This window comes from Mustelus asterias, chromosome 12, assembly GCF_964213995.1.
Source record: "Mustelus asterias chromosome 12, sMusAst1.hap1.1, whole genome shotgun sequence".
Classification (NCBI taxonomy): domain Eukaryota; kingdom Metazoa; phylum Chordata; class Chondrichthyes; order Carcharhiniformes; family Triakidae; genus Mustelus; species Mustelus asterias.
Window position 1 is genome coordinate 15525209 of NC_135812.1, and position 25646 is coordinate 15550854.

The 25646-nt window shown below is 41.4% G+C and overlaps 1 protein-coding gene across 1 annotated transcript in view; it reads right to left on the reverse strand.

Moving 5' to 3' along the window:
- Nucleotides 1–25646, reverse strand: part of LOC144501872 (nuclear pore membrane glycoprotein 210-like) — a 154846-nt gene that overhangs the window by 596 nt on the left and 128604 nt on the right. Inside the window, exons 33-41 of the mRNA XM_078225916.1 lie at nucleotides 23978–24114; nucleotides 23556–23682; nucleotides 22160–22609; nucleotides 16656–16802; nucleotides 15892–15957; nucleotides 15089–15342; nucleotides 13230–13332; nucleotides 7220–7330; nucleotides 5228–5296 (exon numbers count right to left, since the gene is read on the reverse strand). Of these exons, the coding sequence (XP_078082042.1) occupies nucleotides 5228–5296; nucleotides 7220–7330; nucleotides 13230–13332; nucleotides 15089–15342; nucleotides 15892–15957; nucleotides 16656–16802; nucleotides 22160–22609; nucleotides 23556–23682; nucleotides 23978–24114 (1464 nt within the window). The remainder of the gene's footprint in view (nucleotides 1–5227; nucleotides 5297–7219; nucleotides 7331–13229; nucleotides 13333–15088; nucleotides 15343–15891; nucleotides 15958–16655; nucleotides 16803–22159; nucleotides 22610–23555; nucleotides 23683–23977; nucleotides 24115–25646) is intronic.

Consider the following 25646-nt stretch of genomic DNA (forward strand, 5'->3'; position numbering starts at 1 on the left):
ATGTGTTCCTCCCAGCTCTGCATTCAACCTTTAGTGCTGCTTTAAAGGTTTGCCTGTTTTTGGTCTGAGGAAACTGAATGCAGCAAGCACTAAACCCACTTCATCTGAAGAATACATTTGGCTTTGGTTCTCTATGGAGATCAACTAGTTACATATTTACTTTTTAACTCAGTTAAGCTGAGTTAGAAACAGTCTCTCTTCTGTCTTAGATTCAAATTCATGAAGTTGTTTTTCAATGTGCCACTGAGGGAGTGTTGCAGTCCCAAGGTGCTTTTTTTTCAACAAAAAAACATTTAAACCAAGATCTGTTCCACCTGATTGGATCCCATGAATAGCAGAGTTCCCCTAGTAACCTCACCAACGTTTCTCTCTCACCCAACACCGCTACAGAAACTAGCGATACATCTATATTGTGTTGATCTTGTTGCGCAAAAAATGTCTGTGGCATTTGTCCATATAAGAGGCTATGCTTCAAGGTAAATTATTGGCAGTGAAACATTGGGACATCCCAACAATGTGATAAGACACTATCAAAATCAAAGTTATTTTCGTATACAGGACATAGAATTGCATGGCAATTAGCTGACATACTTCTCAACAGATCTGCTGTAAGGATATCCCAAGCTGTTAATCACCTTGTGAAGATGATGTATAAAGTACATAGGAGTGCCTTGTTTGATTGAATTCTCATTTGATCCCACTTCTGATAGAAAACAAATCAGTCCAAAACTAAATGTAACCCCTACATAAAAATGAAATGGTACATGTTTATTGTTGGTCACATTATCTGATCCCTTTGTCACATTGAAATCACTCAGCTAACAATTGATCTCTGTAAAATATTTGAACAAAATCATCCATATTTTCAGCTCGTTTATTACTGGACTTATTCACTGTCATTTATACGAAGATATCAATGTTACTTTGTTAAAGTAATTTTGTACCTATTCTTTAGCCATTTTACATTTCAACATCTAGTCCATCTGCGTGTTTTTTAAAAAAGGTCAAGCTGATATTTTCCATTGTTCGTTAATTTTAGGAATAAAATAAAATTAGCAACATAACTAGCGGAGTGATAGAAAGCACTGACTCAACTGATTTTAGTGCGACTCTGAGGATTATTCCAAATCAAAAAGATGTTAATGAAAGATTGTGGAAAGCAGAGAAAGAACATGAATTTTGTTTAATACACTGGCATTCTTTGAAGGGAATTTTCCCGTCCCGCCTGCCATGGGAACAGGCGGGAAGCAGACCATACAAAGGTCCGTTGACCTCGGGCGGGATTTTCCAGTTTTGGGGTGAGCGCGGCCTGAAAATTCCGCCCTTTGAGTGTTCTCTCTGACTTGGCACTTGTGTGTCTAGAGTAAGGAGGCAGAATGTGCAGCAATTTGCACCCATGAATTGTTGTAGCATCTTGTCTCGTCTTCAACACATGCCAAATTTCTCACAACCAATTAGATATTTAAGTTCAATCATTATAACCAAATATGACAATCAATTTTCACAAACAGAAAATGTGACGAATGGTCACTTCATGTATTCAGTGTATTGGGTGCTGGATTCATCCTTGAATGTGCGCAATAGGCCTGAATAGGTCCATTCTAAGGGACTGCCTTAGTATATAAACATATAATCAGGCACAGATCCATCTTCTGTGGTTGTAAACCAGTTGTACATTGAGCGGTTGGAAGCCCTTCCTGTTGATGAAAGCTGCTACCTGGGCTGTTGCAGCTTTGATAGCCAACATGCATTCATTCAGTAAATGATATCCTGCACCTGGGGAATACAGTGATGGCCGCAAATTCTACAGTCCTCAGTCTGATCTTGATGTAGTGATGAGCCTTAGGGGAAGATTCCACAGATATCTCCAGAAGATCTGGGCAGTCTGGTGGCACAGTGGTTAGCACTGCTGCCTCACAGCGCCAGGTACCTGGGTTCAGTTCTGGCCTTGGGTCACTGTCTATATGGAGTTTGTACATTCTTCCCATGTCTGCTCGGGTTTCCTCTGAGGCTCCGGTTTCCTCCCACAGTCCAAAGATGTGCGGGTTAGGTTGATTGGCCATGCTAAATTGACCCTAGTGTCAGGGGATTAGCAGGGTAAATACATGGGGTTACGGGAATAGGGCCTGGGTGGGATTGTAGTCGGTGCAGACTCGATAGGCTGAATGGCCTCATTGTGCATTGTAGGGTTCTATGATTCTATGATCTGTGGAGTGATCCTGAGACATAAGAATTCAGGGCCATGGTTAACTTCAATGTCATCCAGGAAATGCATTACCAGCATTTCCCATTAGGCTCAGATGCTCTATCATTGCTCAGTGATCTCCTTGTTATTCCAATGTTTGCAGGAAGCAGAGCCTCTGATAATAGATCCTCTCTAGTGGATAGCATCTTCTGAGCAAGGGAGGCTGGCAGCCTGCTCCTTTGCCCTCTCATGATTTTCGTGTCTCTGGGTGTTGTAGCTCCATTCCCAGTGGCTGCATTTCTCTCTCTCTCTGATGCTCCTCCTCACTGGAGGTCACACAGCCTGACCAAATAAGATCCACAGCAAACTGCTGCACACTTTTCAAGGACTCTGCTTCCTTACTCTATATATTCAAGTACCAAGTCAGAGAGGACACTTCCAGAATACCCACTGTGCGAGCCAAGTCTGACTGGTCTCCAGATTATTACTGCTGCTGTCTATTCAAGATGATCCACCCCACCAAGCCACATTATCTCTTTCAATGGTTGCTGACTGCAGCCAAGACTGATCTTCTACTTCATTTTAACTTGCAAGGCTCTGAAGCTCTGTTGTTCTTGGTGCCCTCAAAAAACTGAAGAACATAGCTAAACTCTTGTTAATGACCTCCCTGCCATTTTCAAGTGTGGTTCCTCCCATTATCCTGTTCACCTCTGGGAACATCTGCTGATGGTGTGAATGGGCTTCCCTCTCATTGGCATTCACCACCATTTTTCTGTCCCTCTTTCCTCCACTTCATTGACAAAATCACAGCCAACATTTCAAGCCAATGATTTTTGATCAGAACTGGGAAAAGTTAGAAATGTAACCCACTTTAAGCAAGTGAAAAAGAGGAGGGTAAAAAAAAATCTATGATAGGATGGAAGAAAGAAGAAATTAAGGGCTGAATGTTTGGGTTCTGATGGGAGAAGGCACGGAGGTGGGCTGGTGCCAAATTTTACACCACCAGTATGCTGGTTGCTTGGTTCCATCTTGCCCCTGGCCTCTTTTCTGAGGTGGGATGGAGGGGCTGGGGGACGGGCAACCGGCAGCTAGCCAATTGAGGCATTTATAAGTCCAATAGGTTCTACTGCCAGAGGCCGAGTGGAATTTTCCAGTCAGCCTCAAGGGCCCTGGTGGTGTTTGTGAACAGCCCAGCTGCCTGGACCTGGCCTTCTGGTGGCACTATGGAGGTCAGGCTTTGCCTGGGTTCTCACCCTCAATGGTAGCTTGGCTGCTAAGGCATTAAAAAACAGTTGGAGAAAAGGCACCTGCTTAACGCACCCTCTCTTCTTACCTTGGAAGGCCAACCTTTCTTCTTCAGTGCTGCATGACTTCCTGTTGACCCTCTCAAGGCCCACCCATCATCCTTAATTTGACAATGATCCCGCCCTCTGATCACAAATTACCCAATTCATGGAAAATCACTGATGAGTGATTATTCCTCATACAGTGTAGACTCTGATCCTTGTTTGGGACTCACAGAGATGTCCTGAAGCCTGTGGGGGAAATCCTGCTCTAAGTGACAAAAGAGTTGGTGGTGCAGGACCAAAGGGAATTTGAATGGGACAAGTAAAGAAAAAAAAGATATGTCCCGAGGTGGTGGGAAGATAATCAAAGATGGAGGCCAAATTTTTATGTATGAAGTTCCGGGCGCCCACCTAACTCAGAAGTGCACAAAATTGCACAAGACGACATTGGGCATGCGTTGCGATGCCATCATGTCCCTGCCTACTATTTCAGTCGACTGGTTCAACTGGCTGACAATCAAGAAGTCAATTTAGATTGATCAAACAGCAATTGTCTGGGATTTCACTTTGCCCAAATACTTTTGCGGTTGGCTGGCTGGTCAATTGGCTGCAAGCTCGACCAGGGTGGGAAGAAGTTCAGTGCTCAAATAAAATTAACAACTGTGTCTGGGGGCTGAGGTCTGTGTATGATTGTGCTGCTGAGACACTTATGACACAATTTCCGCTGATACTTATTTTGTGCAGGTCCACAGCTTCTTCAGACAGCTCTGCAGCAGTCGGCTCCGAGAGAGCACATTGGGACCATTAGTTCGCATATTCTCTTTTCTTGGTGCCCATCCACCTCTCACCCTCACTGGCAGCAGTCAGCCTTTCAGAGTGTATTTCATTCTGGATGGCCGTTAACTGGCCATCTAGTTTGATATCGGGCGTAAGGGGGTTTCCCGTCTACTCCCGCCTGCACTGACAAATGTAAAATTCAGGCCAGAATATTGAATGCAAGGTCAGACCTACTGTTAGTGTGCTCAGTGAACAATATGATTCTAAAGTATCAACACAGCAAGACAGAAATGAATACTCAAAGTGAACAAATGAACTTTTCTTGTCCTAGCCATTTCTTGTAGGCATATGCTCAGTCTATAGATTGCAGCTATTGATGACACTTCAGTAATAAACCTCAATCAAAATGGTGCTGAGGTACATATGGCAGAACAATCTGGTTTAATTATTTGTATTGCACAGTAAAATATTGCCTCCTCTTTAAAACACACAGTTGTTTTCAACGCTTCAACCTATTTTTTTTAAACAAGTACAAAACACAAAGTGTCTGTATCGATAACATGCATTACAGTGAAATCACTTAATGCAAAACTGTGGTAGGACGTTCTGATGTCTGAGAAAATTCTACACAAACACTAATGGGAAAACTGCATTTCTGGTCAGTACAAGCGGGCCATTGTTGGATGCAGTCCTATAAAATAAGGTGGGTATAACACAGTGGCAGCTGTGGAGTAGGTAAATGCTAATTGCACCTGCATATGATTTACAGATGGACTTCTTAATGCTCTACAGTGCACCTCACCCAAATCAAAAATAAAAATGCAGTTGTACACTACACATAATACAAGCACAACAAATTAAAATCTACTCTCTTGTTTGACAAACTCTGGAGTAAGAATAACTATATTTGATCAGTGTGACCAAAGCCTCAGCAATAAACAATGTCGCTGTAGTTATTGCTGAACCTTTCTGTACTTACCTGTCTGTGATGATGCAGAAACATAAATCACTGGGATAGTCTGTATCCTCGTCAAGAAGGCATTATAAGCTACAAGACAAAAATAAGTTGTAGCCATCACTACTACAGTCTATTAGTTTGTACTTATTATCCCCATGTTAATGCTTTATATTCCAGCATTGAAAAATTTATTTTAAATTCTTTACTTTTGGAACAAAGAACATTGAAACTCATTATTATAGTGCATAACTGATTGCATTTCCCAATGCAATCAGTTATACTCATGGAACTTAAGTGGTTCAAAAATAATTATAAAATCCCACAGATATGAATTTTGGATGGAAAAGGCAGTGGTAGAAGCTTACTAGTTGGCTGCTCAGACAATCCTAGTACTTACAGCTTCCTTTTTCATTTTAAGCCTTCCCATATTTGCACGTCATCCAATGACAGGACATATATTTAAGTTACTCCCTAGCACTTGGTAATGTGCTCTTTATACATTTCACACAATGTAAGAGTCAGCCAAGATGTGTACCCCTCCTTTTATCTCCAAATTAGAGGAGGTAGTTCTCCCTAATCTTGCCAATTCAATTTGGCACTCTCCTTGTTCAGTTTGAACCAGGATTCTCCTCCAGTGTCAACTCATTTTGGCAAGCTTCCCCTTCAGTTCACCTTTCACTTTTCTTCAGTTCATGTTGGCATCTTTCAATGGCCCACAGTTCGCACAGTGAACTTTCACTCCTCACCTTCCTCAGTTCATACGCTGGGACTGGTCACCCCCGGCATACCTCAGTTTATAACAGCAGATTTTATCCCTATCATTGCTACAGTACTTCTTCCTCTTGACTCGCAGTGCCACCCCAAGAATGAAAGATTACCTACTATCAGCAAGAGTTCTTGCCATTGTTTTATGTGACTGGAATTTCTGAGCTGATGAAACAATCCTGACAATTGACACTCACTGCAGTATATCATTCCTAGAATAGGAAAATGGCAGTGAAGAGCACAATTGGAGTGGAGCTAATTTTCACACCTCAAGCGAGTTAACAATGTGCATTAATATATAATTAATACAAGATTACACTCATGTCCTTTCCCAAAATACAAGGTCAGAAAACTAGAGTATGAGTCTATCCAAACGGTAACCACTCTTGGTTATATCTTACTGTTCAGCGCAGAAGTCACAATAGTTGGATTTGGTGGTATGCCGACTTTTTATTCCTGACATCTCAGTATAAATTCAGGTCAGATTTGATACGATAAACACTTTTGCCAGCAAGAAAGATCTAATACGATGCTATTTTGGTTAAGGCTTATCCAGTTCTCAGTGGCAGAAGGCCACAACATAACACCAACCTCACATGAATAATCTCAATCAAAGAGGTCATAAGGATGGGTGATACGGGAAGGGAAAAAATTGTTACTGGCATCTTGAGGGAAGCTCGTCTGAGATGAGGAATTTGAGTAAAACCGAGAGATCTTTGCTATCCATCCACCCAACACTACATCTGATAGTTGCAGCCATTATTCGGAATCTTTCAAATGAATCCATGAATAAAATAAAGAAGATTTTGTAATTTCATAATGTAGCAGCGCAGATCTGTCATCTGGGGATATTTATCAATTGAGGTTCTTCTGAAAGTGCTTTTGCAAACCATGGAAGAATTTTGTGCAGGACATTGATGTGAATGTCAAGAGTGATCACAAAACGGCTGTTGCCTTTTTTTTGCTGCTATCAGTAAAACTGCAATATGTTAAGATTAAAGAGTACTATGCTACATTATGTTGTTTGCAATAATTGGAAGTGACCCCTTTTAACTTTGTTAAAACAAGGTACAAAGACCAAATGCAGGAAAACTTGCACTATCCAGGTCAGTGTGGAAACCCGTTATTCCTATATTCTAATGTTCAGTTACACAGCAACACTCCTGGAGGGCTGAGAAGAAACATCTAATCTTTGTGTGGGACACAGTGAGAGAAAGTTACAAAAGCTACTACACATTAGGTATTTACCAATAAATATGACAGCAGTTGTAGCCAGGACTGCAAACAAGGTGAACATCAGCACCTGGTAGGATTCTACTAGTTGGTCAAAGAAAGTTGATTCCTCAAAAGGTAACTCTCCTGTAATTAAAAAAAGAGGTTTTCAATTGCAATTTGGCTGAGATTGTTAAATTGATCGATATGGGATTGTAAATTACAATCTATATTTGTTAAATCACATTGTGGTGATAGAAATGGGATAAATTTGAAACATATTACAAGCGAGTTTTTAAATCACATAAAATTAAGTTGGGAAGAAAGCATCTTATACCACGCTGCATTCAATACATCCAAAATTACATACACATTAAATAACATTCAAAACTATACTCATTTTAAACCTGAGGATCCAGAAAAGTACTTTACCTTGCCCTCTATAGCAAAACACTTGATTTTACTGTCAGGGCCACTTATCAAGTTAAACCTGTTAAGAATTTTGATCACTGTCAAGCTTTAATTAAAAAAGAAATACCTGTTTAAATTATAAATGCTTCCCCCAGCAGGAAGGCAGGTAAGTGGCCTCAGACTGCAGAAAGGGCTTCAGGGCTAGGCCTGAACTGAGGGGATTCAAGATCTAGAAGTATGTTTTGAATTAAGTGCTGGTCAGTTATTTGAAGAGAAGCCTCAGGCCCTCATTAAATCATCTGATTTTCTGAATAAATATTACCCTGACGCTTATTCCCAAGAATGGAGTAGAAGTGTGCAGTGAATGAGATTCACAGTGTCTGGGCTGAAAAGAGCACATCACAAGTGCCTGCCCAAAGTAATGTTATAGCAGTTAGTCATGTTTGAAACATAGCCTGCTCTGACCATCACTTGAGGGGCAAGTACTCTCCACCACCTTGAACCCACATTCACTGATGAGTCATTGACAGAAAGGGGGTCTTTGGAGACTAATGCTGGCACTTGTTTCTCACTAATACTGCAGAGAGGAGACCAGGAAGATGGAGGCTGGATTTATCGCTGCCTACATTATCACTTACATGGAGAAGATGGAAAGGATTGTGACAGAGATGTCTCGCTTGTCAAAGAGGGGTGCAAGGCCCATCCCAAGGGCTCAAGACCAAAGGCCAGCAGGATCTCCTCTGGATGCAAAGGGCAAGGTTCACAGAGATGTTGTGTGCATAGGTGGCTGCAAGAGTTAGGGTGTACCAAACTCGCATATCTTATCTTTGGATGAGCGAGAACATGACTCGCCAATTGTTCCACATATCCAGAGACCAGGTGACTCACATTTTCTACATTCTCCAGGAATTTGCAGAACAAAGACAGGGAGAGCATCCATTGCCAGTGGCTGTGAAAGAAACGGCTGCTCTGAATTTTGGCACCTGTGGCTCCATCCAGGACTCCCCTGATGATTCCGTTGGAATCTCTCAAGTTTCCATGCACAAATGCATTCATGAGGTCACAGACGTCTTTCTGCCAAGGCCCACAATTTCATTGACTTTGACAGAGTTCAAGGAAGCCAGGATACCAGAGCACTGGGCTTTGCTGAGATTGCTGGATTCCCATAGATGCAGGATGTCACTGACTACTCATGTGGTTATAAAAGCTCCCTGGCAACAAGCACTGCAACACATCATCCAGAAAGGCTACCAGTTGCTCAATGTATAGCTGGTCTGTGGCCATAAGAAACATCATGTATATCTGTACCAGACACCCTGGATGCATCCACTATTCATAAATCTTGAGTAGGCTGCAATCCTAGACATTTTCGAGAGACCACACAGGCGCCAGGGCTGGCTCCTCAGTAACAAGAGAGAAGGTAGAGGCTCATGCAGCAAACCAAGCACTGGGGAGCACACCATAGGGATCCTAAAGACGTGATTCTGATGCCTGGGTAGATCTGGTGAAGCACTACAGTACAGTCACCAAAGGGTCTCATGGATCATCATGGCTTGCTGCGCACTGCACAACCTGGTGCTGCAAAGAGGTGAAGGACTTGCCAGACGACAAGATAGAGCAGCTGCATGATTCCTCTGATCGGGGGGACCTCGAAGGGCTGAGCTTGAGAAAGCGGAGGCTGCTGTGAAGAGGCCATAGCGTGGGCCAGACAAGACATTGTGCATGTGAGGCCCTGATAGCCACCAAGAGCATGACAAGCTGTAGTGAGTACCCTCTGGGACAAGTGCCCTCCTTCAAGAGCCAACATGAGCACCAGCATTGCTATTCCTCTCAATCCACCCAAACACTTCAATATGAATGTAAATAGTCAGGCCCACATTGACCTGATCCTTTGAAGAATGATGAACTATCAGCAGCATGTGTCCTTGCTGAGATGAGGTGCTAACTGGAGGAGAGCGACTCAGCATCAGATGTCAGAAGTTACTGCCTCTTCAAGCATCTCTCCAACATCCCAGTCGCAATGGCATCCTACAAGAGCCAGGAGCTGTTGGTCGATCGTACCTGGTCTCATGGCTATATGTCTTCATTGTGACAAAACTCCTCAAGGAGATCCATCTCAACAACCGAGCAATGCTCTCAGTGTAACTTCGATGGTGAATCAGATAATTCACACTTGGGACAAGGCAGCTGATGACATTCCACTGCTGTGAATCCATTTAGACATGGCTCAGTTGTCTGTGGTGCATTCTCCAGATCACATTTGATATCCGGCACTCAGGGATCCTGGGCTATATTTATCCTCATCATAATATGATGTGGACCACCTCAGCATGACAATGTCAAACACTTGCCTACCAGAGAATAAAATGCCTCCTCTTTAACACAGACACGTGCCCTCATAGCCAGCCTGGCCTTTGCCAAGTCCAAAATGCAGACACCATGAAGCCCCCAGGGGCACACGTCATTGCTAATAAAGAATACATATCAGTTTATTACATTTGATTTGATTTATTATTGTCACATGTATTAACATACAGTGGAAAGTATTGTTTCTTGCGTGCTATACAGACAAAACATACCATTCATAAAGAAGGAAACGAGAGAGTGCAGAATGCAGTGTTAGTCATAGCTAGGATGTAGAGAAAGATCAACTTAATGCAAGGTAAGTCCATTCAAAAGTCTGACAGCAGCAGGGAAGAAGCTGTTCTTGAGTTGGTTGGTACATGACCTCAGACTTTTGTATCTTTTTCCTGAAGGAAGAAGGTGGAAGAGAGAATGTCCAGGGTGCGTGGGCTCCTTAATTATGCTGGCTGCTCTGCTGAGGCAGCGGGAAGTGTAGACAGAGTCAATGGAAGGGAGGCTGGTTTGCGTGATGGATTGGGTTACATTCACGACTTTTTGTAGTTCCTTGCAGTCTTGGGCAGAGCAGGAGCCATACCAAGCTGTGATACATCCAGAAAGAATGCTTTCTATGGTGCATCTGTAAAAGTTGGTGAGAGTCGTAGCTGACATGGCAAATTTCCTTCGTCTTCTGAGAAAGTAGAGGCATTTGAGGGCTTTCTTAACTATAGTGTCGGCATGGGGCGACCAAGACAAGTTGTTGGTGATCTGGACACTTAAAAACTTGAAGCTCTTGACCTTTTCTACTTTGTCTCCATTGATGTAGACAGGGGCATGTTCTCCTTTACACTTCCTGAAGTCAATGACAATCTCCTTCATTTTGTTGACATTGCGGGAGATTATTGTTGCCGTACCAGTTCACCAGATTCTCTATCTCATTCCTGTAATCTGTCTCGTCATTGTTTGAGATCCACTACAGTGGTGTCGTCAGCAAACTTAAAAATCAAATTGGAGGGGAATTTGGTCACACAGTCATAGGTGTATAAGGAGTATAGTAGGGGGCTGAGAACACAGCCTTGTGGGGCACCGGTGTTGAGGATGATCGTGGAGGAGGCGTTGTTGTCTAGCCTTACTGATAGTGGTCTGTGAGTTAGGAAGTTCAGGATCCAGTTGCAGAGGGAGGTGCTGAGGCTCAGGCCACGGAGTTTGGAGATGAGTTTCATGGGAATAATAGTGTTGAAGGCTGAGCTGTAGTCAATACATCCTTGCTCCTATCCTATTGCTCCCCTCTATCTAAAGCAATCACCTGCACTTCCAGAGTATCCTCAATGCTTCTACTGCCCATGAGAAATCACCATTTAAACTTAGCATCAGTGACCTTGGTGAGTGCTCAGGTGAGGATATGCACATTGTTGCATTCGTATTTTGTGATGAGAGCTTACTCCTCACAAGACACACAACCAAAGGGTGAGAGACGTGCAAGGTTGGACATAATTGGGTGTAATGGAGCCGTGCTTCATCACTTTGAGGTGGCAAGGTGCCCCCCACTTATTGGTCAGTTTAGTAGATGTACACTCTGAAAGTTGAAAACATGGTTGACCGACAGCAGCGTACATGAGCTCTGAGTATGAATTAATGCCATGAATACTCGTCTGCCAAGTAGAGGGCACATAGAGTTGAACAATATATGACCCTTCTTCATGCATGAATATATTTCCTTATTCACTGCACCTTTCAAGAATGCAGACAAGGTAGGAGAATACATCTGTCTCAATTTACACAGTCAAGACTAAACATGACATGACCATGCAAAGCATGTGAATGAGGTTCGTTCCACAAGTATACTTAACATTCAGGTCAAGACATCACTAATGTTGAGAATGATGTGCAAAAGGGGCACACACTGTGGTCATATGGCAGCACCACATTGGTGAAAGGCTCATGATGGTGACGTATGCGATAAGTGGGGGAAGGGACCATGGTTTTTGATTTGATTTGATTTATTATTGTCACATGTATTACATACAGTGGAATGTATTGTTTCTTGCGTGCTATACAAAGCATACTGTTCATAGAGAAGGAAACGAGAGAGTGCAGAATGCAGAATACCTTGCTTGACAAGACCTTCACTTGAATAAGCATGCAGGTGCAGCAGGCGGTAAAGAAGGCAAATGGCAGGTTGGCCTTCATTGCGAGAGGTTTCAAGTACAGGAGCAGGGATGTGTTGTTGCAATTACACAGGGCCTTGGTGAGGCCACACCTAGAGTATTGTGTGCAATTTTAGTCTCCTTTTCTGAAGAAGGATGTTCTTGATCTCGAGGGAGTGCAGTAAAGGTTTCCCAGGCTGATTCCGGGGATGGCGGGACTGATGTATGAGGAGAGATTGACTAGATTAGGATTGTTTTGCTGGAGTTCAGACGAATGAGGGGGATCTCTAGAGATTTATTAAATTCTAACAGGACCAGACAGGGAGGATATTCCCAATGGTGGGGGAGTCCAGAACCAGGGGTCACAGTTTGAGGATTCAGAGTAGACCATTTTAGGACAGAGGTGAGGAGACATTTCTTCATCCAAAGAATGGTGAGCCTGTGGAATTCATTACCACAGGAAGTAATTGATGCCAAAAAAAAATGTATTCAAGAGGCGATTGGATATAGCACTTGGAGCGAATGGGATCAAAGGATATGGGGAAAAAAGCAGGATTAGACTATTGAGTTGGATTAGGCTATGATCAGCCATGATTGTAATGAATGTCGGAGCAGGCTTGAGGGGCTGAATGGCCTCCTCCTGCTCCTAAAAAAAAATGTTAGAAAGCATCAACTACATCTAAAAAACTAAAAAGCCTGTCATGAAAGAGATTGAAATAATTATAAGCTGTAACGGTATATTATCTTCAACTGTTTCTAACCTGTGTGGGTGTGTAGGTAAGTGAAATGTTGCATTAAATCTGGGATTATTGTGTGTTAATAAATAACCTTTATTTTTAATTCACAAAAGGCTTGCTGCGGGAATTATTTAATTGAGGCCCACACTTCAAGGGTAGGATAACGTATATGTCTTACATACAAACATTGATCACAGGCAGTAAAAAGGAACACATGAGATCTATTCATGACAGTGGATGTGGGAAGAGGTGACAGGCTCAGGTTTCCAAAGTCAGAAAAAGGCCCAACTCATATTTCCTGAACTCAACATGAAAATTTAGCCCAGCATCTCTGAAAAGTTCTAATATTTCTTGATTTGGGTTGGGTTGAAAGGAGATTTTTTTGTGCCCGTCTCCATTGCATTCAGTTACCATCAGAATCTCCAAGATTCTCTGGCCCAATGTAGTTCAGGATCAGTCGCTTGTGCCCACCTTCAGCAGACATCCCTCCAAGGGTGTACACAAGCGCAGTTACCTGGCAAGGCAAAGCGCTAGGAAGTCGCAGGACAGTGGAGTGGATGGGTGTGCAGAAACCCAATGAACAGCTTCTGTCCTCTTTTGCTCTTTACTGCACCTGGGGAAAAGGAAACACCTAGGCATCAAGTAGAGGGAATTCTACCCTATTATCTTTATGCTACACCATCTGGTCTTCCTCCAGTGGTCTAATTTTAAATCTTTGGAAAGATGTTTTGATGCTATAGAGTATCAAAATAAATTGTTTGTTTTCTATTAAAGATTAGACTCGTCAACATTAAGAGCATTCAAATGGTTATTGGATAAACATATGGATGATACTGGAATAGTGTAGATTAGAGGGGCTTTAGATTGGTTTCACTGGTCGGTGCAACATCGAAGGCCGAAGGGCCTGTACTGCGCTGTAATGTTCTATGTTCTATTACTCAACTAAGTTTCAAGAACTTCAGTTGCAAGTTTGAAAGAAATATGAATTGGATACATTCATTAAAGGAAGGTTGCACTTAAAGATTCAATAAATACTGTTGCAGGAAAAGACAACATTAAGCTAAATCTTGCCTGTCGTGCCATCATTGCCTCCACTCCGCAGAACTGTGACTGTCACATGCATCAACTGTCTTGTCAAGGGGCTGGATACACTGATATTGGTGCATGGTAATCCCAGCTGAAGAAGGCTATGATTCACAGTACTTAGTGAGTAAACAATGTTGGGCATTGAGTATAACTGGATAGGTTGACTCACCACAATTGCAGGGGATTGAGATCGGATCTAGGATTGAATTAAATAAGGTAATATAAATGCTTTAATAGATTAAAAAAAACTCAATCTCAAATAAAACTCACCAGGAGATCTTGGAAAATATTATCTAATAGACTTCATACATCCTTGATTTGTGCAATGTTCGCTGATCTCATGGCACATGAGGCAATACAATTTACTTCAGCGTCACAAGCTAGGGACAGGAAAACGGGAGAGTTTGTGCTTCTGATCACTATACAGCGATTCTTGCTTTGATACCGTGTGCATGTGACTCTCAGATGAAGACAGCTTTAAACGCGGCTGTGAGCTTGTTAACATTGACACAAGAATAAAATGTCCATTTGTGTTAGGTTTTGAACAGCGAACAGTGCTTGTAAAGCTATGCCCCAACAAAGACTAAATGCTTTTGCAAAACAAGGCAAGGAGATGAGAGGACAAGGATAACTTTATTTAAATATTGCACATTTAATGTAACACAAATTTAGATAAATATTTTAAAAAATAAGCAGGTGTATTCCAAAATCTCGTCAGTTCCACTTTGGTTATAATTTGTTCTCAATGCACAAAGATTCTGGAAAATTCCTCAGAATTTTACTTTCATAAATTCCTAATAATACTACACTTTGAAACAATTACCTAGCTACCAATAATCTTTAATGTGGAAAATAGTTGCATGCAATTTAACACACAGTTCATGGGCTGGGGATTTATTTGGATCTGTTTTCATTCTGTTGCCAGAACCTCACCAGAAATATGGCAGAAGCGCTGTGATATTTGTAAATCTCTGCCATGCTTCTTGCAAGTTGCAGTGGTAGAGCAGGTGCAGCAGACACTCTGAGCAAATTCATGGTCATGCATGGTGTCTTATAAAATCAGATATATTTAGTATTGCATCTGAAAGCTTACAATACCCAAAACCAAGGCTCTGTTTAGGAAACCTTTTGCAGTCTGAAAGTTCAACTCAACTGTGTCTCATTAACAGAACTCTGTTGCTTACCTCCAGTTCATTCAATACTTTAACTGTACCAAAAATCGTGATATTAACTGTTGGCTCTTTGCAACTAAGAGTCACAGATGATTGGTTCATATAAATTCCTGGAATGAAAGGAATCTCTGTTCTTCCAACTTGTCCTGCATAATGGCCTCCCAGAACAGAAGCCTTTATAGATATATAGGTGTCTCCGCCTGTACTTAACTCCCTACGCACAGAGTCTGGCATTTCTTTTATAGTGACAGTACAACTGTATTGACCTGAAAATTGAAAAAATTACTTTGTAAGCTTGACAGCAAAGTAAAAGACACTTGTTATTGAAAACTATGGTTGCAGATTTCTTTTGACACACTTGACTTTAATTATTTGTAAAAATTCTATATGGTTGTGAAATCTTTATCTTTTTTAACAGTATCAAATATATTACATGTTTTTAAATTCAAAGGTTGTGGACTGTGCTTGAATAGCCTAATGGACCCTGGAATACCCACATTCCTCTACACTGAAGATGAAAAGGAACAATAGGTCCATCATAGTAATACCAAACTGAAAAGTGATGTCAGCTGGCTGCTAGCTTTGCCCGCTGATATTTATCACTCCCACTATGCAGTCACAGCATCATCCACACCAATACTTTAGAAAATTATGCCTTCTTCATGAAATAATAGCTGAGTTGTGTCTGTTGCTGGGCAGTTGTGGACACAACTCACAAGGGACAGCTGCAGCTGATAAGATCTGAGGCCACTCTCAAATCAGTCTTGCTGTCCCTTTTGACAACAAACTCATCTCAGTTGCTGGTTGACATATACCTCGCCTTGTGCTACTGTTTTGCATAAACATTCCACCATCTTGCTTCAAAGTATTCTGAACACATCCTGTCAATAATAAAAAACAATGAAAACAAACCTGACCGGCTTCCCATTGCCTTTAGTGGGATTCTATTGGGATTATGGGAAAAGGGCTAGTCATAGCTGCTGATCTGTGGTCTCCATAAATAAAGCAGAAATCCTATAACCTTTTGTTGCATAAGCCCAGGAGGTTCATTTCTAGTTAACCCCATCTCTGTTACAGAAGCTGAAGATTATCTCCTACATATTTGCTATGAGACTGCCTTTGAGATATTTTGTTGAATTGACTCTGGCCGGAATTATCAGTCCCAGTTGTGGTGGGACCTGCCTCAGGAGATTTGGTGGCCCAAGCAAAACTCCACTGACTTTTGGTGGAACCGAATGATCTTGGCAGCGGACAGGGCGGAAAATCACACCTTATGACCAAAATTGGTACAAAGTTATTAAGTTTTGCATTTGTATCCCATTATTATTTTCTGGTAACAATATTGGATTAATTTGGTCCACATCCAATATATGGGTTCGCACTAACAATTCCGGGATCCATAGCTATGTAAGAAAATCGTGCAATCAGCCTTTTCATGTATAGGTATTAACTTGTGCATAAATAAGTCACACTTAGTTTATGGGCTGTCATGGTTTATTATGGAAGAAAATAATTAGACATATTTTGAGACATTGCCAGCATGAAACGTCATTCTGGAAGAGCTATATTAATTGTTTACCTGTATCAGCCAAGAATTCAGGTTCCACAGAGAAAACGGAGGTAGCTAGGGACTGTAATACAATATTGCTAAACCGCACAGAACAAGCAAGGTTTGATTCCGGTTTTAGCTTTGACATAGCTTTCACTTGAGCAAAACTGCAGTCTCCTGGATGAATACAAAATAAACCAATGTCACACTGTTCAGCAGAGTGGACTCCATGGATACATTATTTTCACATTATCATGAAAAATATAAGCTTGTAGTGTAGGGGTAACACATTGGCATGGATAGAAAATTGGCTAGCTAACAGGAAACAGAGGGTAGGCATAAATGGGTCATTTTCTGGTTGACGGGATGTGATGAGTGGTGTGCCATAGGGATCAGTGCTGGGATCTCAACTCTTGACAATTTATATAAATGATTTGGATGAAGGTACTGATGATATGGTTGCTAAATTTGCTGATGACACAAAGATAAGTAGGAACGTAAGTTGTGAAGTGGACAAACGGAGGCTACAAAAGGATATAGATAGAATAGGTGAATGGGCAAAAATCTGGCAAATGGAACATAATGTGGAAAAACTTGAGGTTGACAATTTTGGCGGGATAAATAAAAAGCAAGTACTTTATCTAAATGGTGAGAGATGCAGTGGAGTCTGGATGTCTGAGTGCATGAATCGCAAACAGTTAGTATTTAGGTGCAGCAAGTAATTAGCAAAACTAACAGAACATTATAGTTTATTGCAAGAGGAATTGAATACATCATGTTTCAGTTATACAACGTATTGGTGAGACCACATCCGGAGCATTGTGTACAGCATTGGTCTTCTTATTTAAAGGAAAGATGTAACTACACTGGAATCAGTTCAGGGAAGGCTCACTAGATTAATACCTGAAATGGGCTGATTGTCTTATGAGGTTGGACAGGCTAGGCTTGTATCCACTGGAGGCTAAGAGGTTGATTGAAATATGTAAGATCCTGAGGGAACTTGGCAGGGTGGATGTGTAGAGAATCTAAAACTAGGGGCCACTGTTTAAAAATAAGGGGTTGTCTATTTAAGACAGATATTTATTTTCTCAGAGGGTTGTGAGACTTTGGAATTCTCTTCCTCAAAAGATGATGGAGGCAGAGATTTTGACTACCTTTAAGGCAGAAGTCGATTTATTCTTGATAAGCAAGGGGGTGAAAGATTATCAGGGATGGAATGTGAAGTTTAGTTTAAAATTAGATCTAGAGACTCCTGCTCGAATTTGTATGTAAACACTCCTGTTGGGAATGCCTGCTGATTTTCTTTTACTCACACATGGGATGTGGGCATGATTGGCCAGCATTTATTTATTCCTATTGAACTAGGTCATTTCAGAGGGCATGTAAAAGTCAACCACATTGCTGTAGGTCTAGAGTCACATGTAAGCCAGACCAGGTAAGGACAATGAACCAGATGGTTTTTTACTACAATTGACAATGATTTCATGGTCATCATTAGACTTTTAATTCCAGATTTTTAGTGAATTCAAATTTCACCATCTGTCATGGCCAGATTCAAACCTGGGTCCCCAGAGTATTAACCTGGGTCTTTGGATTACTAGTCCATGACAACATCACTTCACCGCCACCTGATTCTAAAGGTTTTGTTTAAAAGGGCTGAGTCATGGTGCGTTACTGGAATAATTCCATTCGTTTGACTGATTTCAAGAGGGCAAAAAGAAAAAACTCATTAAAATTCAGTCATTTAGAAATAAGTCACACAAAACTGCAGTTTGAATGCATAAAATGCAGCAAATGAATGACGGAATTTGGGATGTGTTAATAATTAATATAACAAAAGGTTCTGGACTGAGTATTGTGCACGCAACATATGTTGTGAATGTTGATACATTTTCTTTTATAATCTACTAACCTACAACCTTATCTCGATAGAAGCACTAAGAATGCATGTTACTTACAACAGATACAAAATATAGCCAGCCAACTGAGGAAACAATGTGATTGGTCAGAAAGCACTTCCTTGTCCTTCAAGATAGGGCATGGCTCTGAGGTATTACGGAGAGTAAACCAAAACATACACTTTGGAACACGTGTCGGAATGTGTGTAGCAAAGGAAGAGAAGAATTGTTAAAATGACTGGAAAACAGAATGGTTAGTTAACATTACGGCTACATTTTAAATATTTTACTGAATTGATTCATTTTAATATGTTTAGGTGTATATCATGGGGTTGATAAGAATTGTCATGTTGGTTGTTTCTGATTTTTTTGCTGCAATGTGTTTGAAATTTGTGCCTAATTTTTGCATTAAAAATTTCCTATGATTCTCTTTATGGAAAATAGTCTTTTCCTCTCCTGCTGGCCATCCATGGTTCCTCAAATAAACTGCTGTGATGATACTGTGCCTTTAAGAAATGTATTGCTATCATGTTTCTTGTGAGGGGTATGTTTATAATTCAGTTCTGTTTTACACAGTGCCGATTTGTCTGCAAAACAGGCAGCTCACATGTTGAGAATGCAGGCTAATGATTGACTTTAGTTGGGGATGTGTTTGTTTTAGTCTGACTGAATGCATTTTTGTTTTTTCCCCGTGTTTCAAATTAGGCTGATTGACAAGAGCCATGTGCTTAAGGGGAGGAGCTAAGCTTACAGAAAAAGCAGACAGTTACTGCCAGGCATTGAAAGAAGCAAGAAGTGTCTTTCTCTCTCCGGAGGCTGCTATTTGCGACCTGCTAGGAGAAATAAATCACTCTCTCTCCAGCGGTGTTCTGGAGGCTCGAGGACTGACAGCCCAAGTACAAGCACATGAGCCTGCATGTTGCCAACTGTTTTTAAGAGGAGTTTAAGTTTATAAAAGGAATATCACTTGAATTGGAACTAATAGAGATAGTTTAGCAGTTAAGAATTGTATATTGTCATGTTTAAGTATTTCAATTGGTAAAAGTTAAGTTAATTCATTTGTTATAATAAACTGTGTTGTTAAATAAAGTTTGTTTTGATAAAAGCTTCTTAGTTTGTCAATAGAATCACACCTGGAATGAAACATCTTATCCTTACACTAATGCCAAAATAGAAAAACTGTTGGGGTCTAGTCTGGCTTCATAATTTACTTTGGGGTTTCTGATCTATAGACAATGAGGAGTTGAGGTTAATATCAGATCAGCTATGATATTATTGAAAGGCGAAGTAGGCTCTAGGAGCAGAGTGACCTAACCCCGCTCTTAATTCATATGTTTGTACGAGCAGCACTATATAAAGGCCAGTTCCTATCAGGCAGTAATTCAGCCAAACGCCAGTTTCCTGTCACCAATACCCTTTATTGTGCACCAAAGGAAAAGGCCACTCCCGTGGCTTACAGTCAGATAGTCTTCACCTCGGAACATACAACTTGGGCAAAGTTTTAGGTTTAAAAAAAAAACTTGCTGGCTGCTCCCTATTGGGTGAGCCTCTGCTCATTCAATAAGGTAGTTTCTACTCCATGAAGCCCACAGGTAGATCTAGTGATGATTCCCTGTGCCTTTGTGGTTACCATAACATTCCCCCTCTTAGGTCCATGGCTCTCTCAGGACCCCCAATCTGAAGAGAGCGCTCCGCTTGGGTGGAGGACCATTGGAAATGTGGCTGGATCAGGTAGTGTAAAAGGGACTTCTCTTTTGGAGGGAGCATCGCAGAGTTACTGAAGCAAGTTCCTCCTCAGGTTCCGCTTCAGCTTGGAGGCCCACTTCTTCCTGAGTCCGTATCTTTGCTATCTGTAGGTGCCAACGTGGTGAGCTTCAAGCTGAGGGGTGGCACTGGCAGTGGTTATCTCCATGGCTGGTGGCGGCTCGGGCAAGGATACCCTAGCCCTGAGGTGGTCTAAGTGCCTCCTTAGGGTTTAACCCTGATCTTTAATCTTGTAAGATACTGGTGCTATTTCTTCATAATGATCCCAAGGAACCATCTGAGACCATCCCCGATGTTCCTTTCGTGAACCAGGTTACCTGTTGCAAAAGTTGTTTCTGTCCTTACGGAATCAAAATTTCTTTTTTCGTTTTCATGTTGGGACTCCAACCTCCCAGGCAAGTTTGGAAATAATAGGCACAATCTGATACAAAAGCAGTCATCCCATCAACAGCCCTGCTGGAGCAACACCTGTTGTGGTGTGCGGTGTGGTCCTGTAATTGAACAAAAATCATGCCAGTTTAGTCTTCATGAATGCTGCAGTTGTTTCTTCATATCATTTTTGGAGGTTTGAATCGTCCGTTCTGCCACACCATTTGACGAAGGGTGATAAGGTGCAGTCTGGGCGTATTGGATACCATTGGTGAGCACAAAGTTCTGGAAATCACCGCTTAGTGAAGACTGTGCCGTTATGGGAAACCTTCTGGTATTCATATATGCTGAAGCTTTACTACAGTTTCTCAATCGTAGCCTGAGTAGTCGTGGAGCCCATGTGGTGTACCTCCAACTACTTGGAGTGTGCATCCACCATTATTAGAAATATAGAACCCATAAAGGGACATGCCACATGCACCCATGGCCTGCCAGGTCACTCCCATGGATGTAGGAAGCCTGACGGTGAGAGTTTTTGATTTTGCCAGCACAACTCACATTGCTTCACCAAGACTCTGATGTCAGAATCATGATCGGGCCATCAAACTCCTGACCAGCATCTTCATTTTTGTAATTTTGATACTCCTGGGTGACCACTATGTAGTTCTGTTAATATTGGTTGTCGTCCTCAGGGAACAATTACTTGGGACTCTGAAAGAATGATCCCATCCTCAACACTAAGTTCAGATTTCTTAATGAGGTAGGGTTTCATTTCTTTGGAGGGTCTTTTTTTGGAATCCAACGAGTAAGATCATGCGCCTAATTTTGAATAAGGTTTGGTCTTCTTGGGTCCAGGCTTTAATCTGCCTTGCAGACACTGGCAAGGTCTCCAATAATGTCAAGTTCATCACATCCTCTGGGCAATGGGAAGCATTCAGTGCGACCGCATTAGCTATCTGGGTCACAGAGCAGTGTTCTAGAGTTCTGCAGGCCACCAATAACAAGGCCCAGTTCTATCCGAGCGGAGGCGATGAGGGGAGATGGGTGGGGGGGAAGATATGCTTTAACCTCTTTGAAGAGGCCCAGTAGCGGTTTATGGTTGGTATCTAGAAAAATCCGTTGACCATTGATGGAACTTCGTCACGTCAAATGCGACCGCCAACCCTTCCTTCTCAATTTGAGGATATCTTCACTCTGCATCCAAAAGGGTCCTGGAGGCATAAGCAATGGGCTTCTCCGTCCTGACTTTCCAGCGATGTGACAGCACTGCATTAACCCTATAACACAGGTTAAAATATGTCTTTCTTGGGGTCAAAATGAGCCAATAATTTGGATGACAGTAATTGACGTTTAGCCTTAAAAAAAGCCTCTGCCTGCAGAGCTTCCCAAGACCATCTGTGGTATTTTCGTAGTAGGGGATTCAAGGAGGCCAGCATGGAAGCCAAATTTGGGCTAAATTTTCCATAATAAATGACTAACCCCAGGGAGGTTTTTAACTCTGACGTTTTCTTGGGGTCAGGGCCTCCTTGATGGTCTTTACTTTATCTTCTACTGGATATGACTCCTTGCCATCTACTCGGTAGCCTAAATAGGTTACTTCAGCCGCTTGGAAAACACATTTCTCCCTCTTCAAGTGAACTTCTGCTCTGGAAAATCGCGGCAAGACTTCTTCTCGGTTGGCCAGATGTTCCTGTTCTGATGCCGTCGTGATCAAGACGTCATCTAAATATACTGCTACCTTGGGTAGCCCTTGAAGGATGTTATCCATAGCTCTTTGGAAGATGGTACACACTGACGAAACCCCGAAAAGCAAATGGGTGTACTCGTAGAATCCCTTACGTGTGTCGATTGTCACATATTTCTGGGAGGACACGTCCAATTCAAGCAGGAGATAGGCATGGCTCATGTTCAACTTGGAGAACGTCTTGCCACCTGTTAATTTGGCGTACAGATCTTCAATCCAGGGCACAGAGTACCTATTAAGTTTGGAGACTTGACTATCAGTTTATAGTCCCCCGCAAAGCCAAACTGACTTGTCAGGGTTAAGAACAGGAAATACAGGTCCGGCCCATTCTACAAATTGCACAGGCCTTATTATACCCAACAATTTTCTCAGTATGATTTCCCCAGTGATTGTAAAGTTCCCAAGTTCCTCCCATCTTCCATTTCCTGAATTACAGCTGTTTCTGGGATGTTACATGAAGATGTTGGTTCAATTGATGTGCCGTCTCCATATTTGCCATTATTAATTCCCCAGACTCATTTTCTATAGGACCATCGCTCACTCTGTTAACTCTTTTTCTTTAAATATCTGTAGAAACTGTTACTATTTGTCTTTATATTTCTAGCAAGCTTTCTCCCATACTCCAACTGTTCCTTCCTTGTCAATTTTTTGGTCTTTTTACTTGCTGTTTTTTATATTCTATCCAATCTTCTGATCTGCCACCCACCTTTATGCAATTATATGCTTTCTCTTCAAGTTTGACACTGGTGGGATCTTCTGGTCCTGCCACTGACAACCAGGTTCCCTGGTGGGGGGACGGGCAATCCATGCAAAATGCCGCAGACATCGGCGGAACAGGAAGATCCCGCTGATGGTAAGCTGTCTCCACTGCTCGAAAACGGGCCACGGGGGTCTGGAAAATCCTGCCCTTTATCTTTAAATTTTTAAGTCAACCATGGATGGTTAGTCCTCCTCTTGGAATTTTTCTTTTTCATTGGAATGCATCGAGTGTACGCATTCTGAAATATCCCCTTAAATGTTTACCACTGCACCTCTATTGACCTATCCCTTAATGATGCCCTTTTTACTGCAGGAATTAAAGTACGGCAAGTGACTCATCAGTCTCGCTTCACAACTATAATTTCCTACCTGTTTTTAGGAACAATGAGCACTCACCCCTCAAACTGCTATCTTTGTTCATGGTAGTCACAATAAATCTGTACACATTAAAATTAGGAAGACCAATTATGCATGTGAAACCATGAAAGGTAACGGTGGCTTTTCCTACACCAGTAACTGTGATCTGAAATGAAAACAGAATTATTGCATATTGCAAAATATCCAAGGCATAAATACCAATCCTGCAAAAATATTGCATGTATTTATGATAAAAATAACTAAGGGTTGTGTACATAAACCTACTGCAAGTTTTGGTTATAATCACAACTGAAAAATCTAAGGAGAAAGGTGAACTTCCAGGTAGTAAGAATGTAGTAGTAAAGAGTTACCCCTGAAATAATGCCACTTTGATCCTCACTCAATAATTGTGCACAACTGATTTTATATAAAATGTACAGATTAAATGATGAAAATCTTACCTCTCTGTAGGTTCTCACAATTCCTGGAATTTCGTAATAGACCATGGTTGATCCTGTGCTCCTTGTAACTCCCAACCCTGTGGCAGAATCGATCTGTAGAACTTCACTTGATAACAAATACCAGTTCCCAGGTTCACCTAAACAAATGTGTCGGTTTTGATTTCTACCTAAGTAACCTAGCATTTTGAAAGACAACTTAGAGAACCTCTTTAGAAGATACCAGGTGCAGAAGCAATTTCAATTACATGTAATATTCAGCATGTATTCAAATATCATTATTACCAAGAAAAAATAAAGGAAAATGTTCCTTTCGAAATTAAATTCCTTTAGTGTCTCAAAATTATAAATAGCAAAAATTTGATAAGTTTAAGATTTTATAACTACAATATAGAATAACATGGTAAGAAGTCCCACAGCACCAGGTTAAAGTCCAACAAGTATATTTGGAATTGCGAGCTTTTGGAGCGCTGCTCCTTCATCACGAGGGACTCAGAGCAGCACTCCAAAAGCTCGTGATTCCAAATAAACCTGTTGGGCTTTAATCTGGTGTTGTGAGACTTCTTACTGTGCCCACCCCAGTCCAACACCGGCATCTCCACATCACAGGATAACTGGGACTGTGTGGTACAGCCAGCTAAGACACTATCTCTCGCACCATTTGAAGTGAAACCTTTCTTTCTCTCACTGTTATAAGGACCATAAATGAATTAAATTTAAGCAATTTCAATGTGTCTCCCATCATATAAAAGACAACGCCACAGAACCATTAAAAGAGCAGGAAATTGTAATACAACAGACAGCTTGGATCTGCAACGGTTAAGGCATACGTATGATGAACTAAATGGTCTCTGTTTTTGCTGAAATATCAATTATCCTAAGAAAACACAAACACAACTGAGTAATCCTTTGCATAGTAAATTAAAACAGATTGAAATTCACACTTCCAAACCCACTTTTACTACAGCCCAAGTAAAATAAGTTTTACTGGGGGTGTCTATCTCAGTGGTTCCCAACCTTTTCAGTAACATGGCACACTTCAATGAGACAAACAATTCCAAGGCACGCCCACCTTGTCTTTTCAACTGTGTCGATTACACATAAATGCCCCACAATGTAGTAGCGAACCAACAGTGACCAATTACATGTAAGGGGTGGGGCCACCCAGTTTCTCATCTCCATGGAGATGGAACGTTGGCACCTGCTACATTTTTGGCATGTCCCTTGTGGATACTTGCCTTTTCAGGCCATTCAAAAAGAAAGATTTGGAATGGCGGTATTACAACTTGCAGCAGACCTTGAATTATATTTATTTATATATATTTTATTTTTAAAAATGCACATCTTAAATTAAGAATAGTTGAATTAAACATAGTTAATGTTGGGGAGAAAGAGGAGATATTACAACGATGACTCGCAAATTAAATTGACAAATTGTGTGGCATTGAAAAATAAGAGCGAGAAAAAGATTCTGATAGATCTGGAAATTGATCTGAACTGTCGAGTTAAGATTGTAAATTTCTTTATTCAAATTGCCAAAATCCACACTGATTTTAGAGGGGGAACAAACAGCAAGTAATTTCCAGCAAACCTGCTCACCCACAAACTAAATATAATCTATCATTAGAATTTGGAGCAACACAATGCTTTTCAGTTAAAACCTTACAAGATT